Source organism: Gavialis gangeticus, unplaced genomic scaffold (genome assembly GCF_001723915.1).
Source record: "Gavialis gangeticus isolate Ggan-Ray unplaced genomic scaffold, GavGan_comp1, whole genome shotgun sequence".
NCBI lineage: Eukaryota > Metazoa > Chordata > Crocodylia > Gavialidae > Gavialis > Gavialis gangeticus.
Genome location: NW_017728993.1, coordinates 64,705,022 through 64,711,150, shown reverse-complemented (window position 1 = coordinate 64,711,150; position 6,129 = coordinate 64,705,022). Strand labels below are relative to the sequence as shown.

The window sequence follows — 6,129 nt, the reverse complement described above, 5'->3', positions numbered from 1 at the left end:
TCCGACAACCACACCATCCCCCACATACAATCACACACCCCACAAACACTGCAGCCACCCACACCGTCTCTCACACCTCCCCTACCTGCACCCACACATACAGACAAAACACATACCCGCACACCTCTGGGGGGAGCCTCACTCACTGCTACGTGCACACACACACCCACACCACCCCACACCCACCCAACCACCCTCCCCTTCACACCACACAAACCCCATACCCACACACACATCCCCACAAAAACTGCCGTCACAACCCCCCCATACAGCCTTCCCCACAAACCCCATACCCACCCCCATGCCCCTCCACACTCTCCTGCAATATACAAGAGTAAGACCTCATTTTGAGTTATTATAGAATCACCTCCATATACACCACACAAACATACACAAAATATTTTTTTTAAATAAAATATGTTATTGTCAGTGCTTGATTTTTAGATTGTTTTTTTTTCTGGTTCCAAGATGGCAAACCCCCTTCCCAAATGCAGTACTTCTGGGGGCAAGGGGAGGGATTTCTGGTGGCAAAGGTCAGGGATTAGGGCAAGGGACTTCCGGTCCCAGGATGGTGACCAGGGGGTGGGGTGCCTGTCAAGGGGCAGGGCTACCCTTGCAGCCCTCAACAGCTTGCCAAAACTTGTTAAGTGGCCCTCCACACACAATAATTGCCCATCCCTGTGCTAACTCCTTGTGGGTATATGTGATCTATCAGCTGTGGACATAGAAAGAAAGTCCCTTTCCCATTAAAGAAAACCACACTTCAGATTTAGCATGATAAACTTTTTACCACAATCTGAAGTAATCCCCAAAGTGAGAACATCTGTCTCCCCATAAACTGTATGATTCTAGAAGTTTCTAACAGATCATTGGAAAATCCCCATTAAGTTACACTGGAGACAGGTGAACCCAGGTAAGGAGGGTTTCTTCAACAAGCCAAAGTATCTAAAGACTTATTTGGAAAACTAAGATCAATCACATCCCACCTCCAAAAGTCCACATCTAGTGTGTTGCTATAGATTTTCTGAGCCACCCCTGAGCTAAACACGCCTCTCAAGCCCCTAGCAGACCTTATACTTGAGCTGCAATTTACCTGTTACCACACATTTAGGCTATTAATGGTGCAAGAACAAACAAAACTAGCCACAAAATTACTACACAAAAAATTGTAGCAATTTTGTGGCTGGTTTCCAGGGGCCTTAAATTGAATGTGTGCCACAGTAGATGGTACCAGGGCTCCAATGGGCCCAAGTGGGTCCTTCCTGCTGCTGATCAGCTGATTAGTAGCAGCATGAGGACACTGCTGGTGCTTGAATGGGCCCCAGTATGTCCCTACTTACTGCTGATCAGTAGCAACATGAGGACCACCCTGGAGCCCATGCAAGCCCCTATGCTGCCACTGATCAGCAATTGGCTCCAGGGGCTTGAACCAGCCCATTGCATCCCTGGAACCAGCTAATAATCAGCTGATTGCTGGGCACCTTTGCAAGTGCAGATGGAGCTGAGATCATGATCCTGGGCTCCCCCTGTACTGGCAAGGAGGGCACAATTGGGGTCTGATTCCTGATCCCAAAATCACACTTTCTGCTATGCACACATAGCATGGCAGGAGGCATGATTGTTGGGATCACAGATCACATCACATCACACCTTTAACTAAGCATCTGTTGGTGGCCTCAATTTCTTTATATACTCCTGTGTAATACCTCAAAACCAAAAGGATGGTGGGTGACAAATGGCTATTTTGCCTTTCAAAGGTCAGACCATGATGTCTCTGGAAGGTGGGAGAGGCAGGATCCTCCAGATCATTTACCCTTTAGTTTGTCTTTTAAAATTATTGAGAATGTCTATACATGTGCTCTGTGGTGGGGAGGGGGGACACTTTAATTAGAGAGCTGCTCTAGTTAAAGTGCCCAGTGTCACATGTATTCAGTATCCCATGCTTCAAAATGGCGGTGGGGGCACTTTAACTAAATCTCATTCGATGAGCTTGCCACTATTTTGAAATGTGGGGACGCTAAATACATATAACATGTTCACTCCAGCAGACTTGCAGCAGGCTCGATTAATCAAGTCTGCTACAATGCATGCTAATTAGCAGGCGTCAGAGCAGAGCTCTGTCACATGTATAGGTGTCCACTGTTTCCACCATTTCAATTTAGGGAGAACTAATGGTGAGGGAATGGGGCTGGGGCAGGGACAGGCACTGCCCAGCTGGGGTGGAGCATGGGACAGACCCATGAGCAGCTCGTCCAGGGTGTGGGGGAGGGCCAGCTTCCACCGCTGTGCACACCCCGTGAGGGCATGGGGAGCAAGTGTCCCTGGATCTGTGCACAGGATGAGGAAGGGCTGCTGCTGGGGGCTCGGGGCTGCACCAGGTTCTTCCCAGCGGGGGGCTGGGCTGGGCCGGGCTGCACTTGGGGCAGGCAGCGGTGCTGGGGGAGAGGGTTGGTGGGGCTATGGCAAATTTGGGGAGGCTGCAGCACCCCCATCTCAGTACCACCACTGCCTGAGCGTAACCCAGCCCAACCCCTCCACTGGGAAGAGCCCAGCACTGCCCCCGACCCCAGCCTGCAGCAGCAGCCTGCCCTCACCCCATACGCAGATCCAGGGGCACATGCTCCCTATGCCTTCCCAAGGTATGCACAACAGTGGGAGCCGTATCCCCCCCACATGCCCCGGACAAGCCACTCACGTCTCAGTCCCTTGCCCCACTCTGGCTGTGCAGCATCTGCACCTGCCCCGCTCCCTCCCTCACCATGGGGTCCTCAATCTGCCCCCCCTTTGCCCCTCCCCCACAACAGACTTACCAGCCACATCCAAATGCTCTCCATGCTGCCGGGGTGTCCTCCTGGCCACCTGCGTGCTGCACTGCATGGGGCATTTATCAGCCACATCAGCCAAAAAAAAGCTGATTGCCGATACTCTCAATTTTTCTTATATCAGTGCTGATCCAATATGGAACCAATGTATCAGTACACCTCTAATTTACAACAGTACCTTCTTCAGAATGTTCCTCATCACGTATTTCCGTAGGCATTTTTCCAGTTCATTGTTACCCTCCACCATAGAGACTCTTCTAAGGATTCCTATGGAAGAAAATTCACGATTTTGAACTGGAGAAGGAACAGCTTGTGGCTGAAGCACAAGCCAAGGTGTGTAGAAATCAGTGCTTCTTCCTAGATTCTGTTGTGTGACTTTTGGCTAGTCCTGTAAGGCAGGCTTCTGCATAGAAATTTAGTGGACCTGCACAGTGTCAGGGTGGGGCTTGGGATTTTTGTCTACTTTATTATAATCTTGAAAATCCAAAATCACTGCCTGAGATATTCTAGCCAACTCTTCCTTCCAGCTCCACTAACATTCCTCACCCTCACATAATACTCACAAGCCCTGCAAAGGGCTTCCCTGAAGTGTCTCTTCTTGGAAACCAGGGGTCTCCAAGCAGCTACCAGAAAAGGTGGGGAAAATATCTTTTCTCATCCCTTGTCAAAATTCCCTTTTGCCACTATGTAGCCAGCTTGAAACCACCAGAAAGGAGGAAGAGCTGGAGGTGAGAAGCAGCTTGCTGCCTCAGAGCTTTGCTGGCAGAAAGTACAGGAGGCCAGAATAAGAGGGACAGTAGCTTGCTAACTCCTTCATGCAAGTCATACAAAGTGATCTTTTACAAATCCCATCTTCCTGGGGGTCACAGGAGTAGTACAGAGGGACTCACCTAAATTCCTAGCATCAGGATAGTGCTGTAGGTACTGTGTATATTCCTTAAAGGCAAGCGAATCCACTGGAAAAGTGTTCTTTAAGTATCTAACCTGAATATATGCAAAATTAAAAGGATAAGTCAGTTTACATGAGACTAGAGTTAGTTAAGAAAATACTCCCACCCTTCACTGTTATCTCCATCCTTAGCTTCCCTGTCAAGTTTGTGGTGATACAGCAAAATAAGGGAGTGGTACTCAGCAAGGAGTTTTTGGCTGGAGTAAAGCAAGTGACCATATACGCAGCAAATACAACAAAATGGCTCTTCAGCCTGGGCTTCAAATAGAATAACTGGGATGTTGTTTTTAGCAAGGGCTGAAGGTCAAAGGGAAGAGTTTTGTGGAGGAAGTTCATTATCCTTTCAAACCCCTGGGCAATAATGGTGCACAGGGCAGTGCTGGCTGCTTCGCACACAGTCATCAGTTGCACTGATGGCTATTTAGCACCTGGAGCTAATACCCTGATTCCACCCCCTCAGTTATGCTACTGCCTGGGATGTAGTGCAGAAAAGAAGCAACATGAGATACAACAGCATTTTTATCCCTTTGTGTGACCCCTTTTAGGGCTCTCTCCAAGCCCCTGTCTAAAATCCAAATCTCTTGTCTCCCTTCATAGATACGTGCACTAGGGCTGTGCAAAACGGCACTGTTCCATTCCAACGTCAGTTTTGAGGTCTGGATGGAACAGTGTTTTGTATCGAATTTCATTTCAAGACAAAACAGTGAGGCTGTTTTGACACTGTTTCACCTGACCATGGGGCTGGGGGCAGGAAGTCAGCCCAGCCAGAGTGATCTAGTGCAGGGGATGGGAAGTCAGCCCAGCTGGACGTGTCCAGTGCTATGGCCAAAATGTTTCCACTTTCAAAACATTTTGACTAGCCTCGTTTTGTTTCAAGGCTATTTCAACACCCTTTGTTTCACTTTGATTTTGTTGTTGCAACCTCAAAATGAGTCGGAACAGTGTTGAAATGAAATGGCCAGCAAAATTTCACACAGCCCTAATGTGCACCACCCAGATTCACCCGCACCCTCATCCACTTACCAACTTTTCAGCCTTCCCAACACAGCTCCTCCCTAGCCTGGCTCAGATGCTCACTGAACACTCAGCTCTCTTTCTGATTAGAAACACATCCCATACACATGCCCAGGCCCTAGACTGAGACCCTTCATCTCAACTAACCCTCCACAGTTCAAAACCATACCCTCAGTTCTAAACCCTCACTCATCAAACCATCTCAGGGTCAGTATACCCCTACACATACCCCAGATTTAGAAAACCCACTCTAGACTACAAAATCTTTCCCCCTCACTTGCCTCCTGCTAGCAAATCCCTTGGGTCAGAACTCTTCTCTGTACCTTGCTTGGAAAGCTCCTGCTTCCCTTGCCCTGTGCCTCCGTCCTCTGCTGTTTTCCCACCTCTTCCAAGGTTCCAGGGCCTAGAGATTGCAAGGAATACACCTGGGTAGTCCCAGAGTCTCCCTCTTTAGGGCTAACACTGCAAAAACTTGAATTTCTTGTTCTGTGCTTCCTTCCTGCCTAGAATCTTGGTGCGGCAAGGCCAAAAGTTTCCCAGTGGCTGCTCCACTGCAAATCCCTGAATAGCAGTAGATTGTCTTATCCTCTGCAGTACAGTGGCTGTGCAACAGAGTACTCCCAGCTGCTCTCTCAGACCCACACATTAATACCAGATATGCACAGAAGCAGAAACATTGTCCTCCAATACACACATGCCAATCTACAGAACAGTGTTATATAACCCTACTGGATGAGAATCATCATTGTGTAGTCCCTAGTGCCCACCTTAACAGCTCTTTGATCTTTAATTCTTTCAATTTCAATCATGTTCCGGTCACAGAGCTCCCAGCAATTTGGCGATAGAATAACTTCACTCGCATTCGCTAGGCTTTGAGCCAAACGAACTTCATCCACTGCCCGGCCAATTACCAGAAAATACTGGTGCTTGTTGTCTCCAACAACAACTTTGGAGATATGGCCTGCAGAAAGTCCTGGTAAGAGAGAAACAAGGTTGTTGAGGAGTAAAGTAAAATGTTTTTACTTTATGATTTGCAATATAGGCATCTCTATTTAGTTTTGGAAGCCAAATTAGACATCCAAAATGTGTCTCTCAGGCTGGAAAACTTAAATCAGTTCTTGATACTATATGATACTTATTGCAGGATAGTGTCTTTCTAGCACGTGGCTTTACAAATATTTAAACAGTATGGGAGAGAGATTATATACTCATAACATATATAATTGTCACCTTGTGTCATTTATTGTAGAGTTGCAAACCTTCTCCCATTAATATTATCTACACTGGAGACCCCAAATCTGAAGTCTGCCTGACCTGCAAAGTGCAGTCTTCAATCAGGTCCAG

The 6,129-nt window shown here is 47.7% G+C and overlaps 1 protein-coding gene and 1 long non-coding RNA gene across 2 annotated transcripts in view; one reads left to right on the top strand and one right to left on the bottom strand.

Moving 5' to 3' along the window:
* LOC109287004 overlaps positions 1-3,469 on the top strand; it is a 15,122-nt gene extending 11,653 nt beyond the window's left edge. Inside the window, exon 3 of the long non-coding RNA XR_002094735.1 lies at positions 3,458-3,469. This is a non-coding gene — a long non-coding RNA (uncharacterized LOC109287004). The remainder of the gene's footprint in view (positions 1-3,457) is intronic.
* ADCY10 (adenylate cyclase 10, soluble) overlaps positions 1-6,129 on the bottom strand; it is an 82,465-nt gene that overhangs the window by 61,395 nt on the left and 14,941 nt on the right. Inside the window, exons 5-7 of the mRNA XM_019501880.1 lie at positions 5,553-5,758; positions 3,713-3,806; positions 3,001-3,089 (exon numbers count right to left, since the gene is read on the bottom strand). Coding sequence (XP_019357425.1) covers positions 3,001-3,089; positions 3,713-3,806; positions 5,553-5,758 — 389 coding nt within the window. The remainder of the gene's footprint in view (positions 1-3,000; positions 3,090-3,712; positions 3,807-5,552; positions 5,759-6,129) is intronic.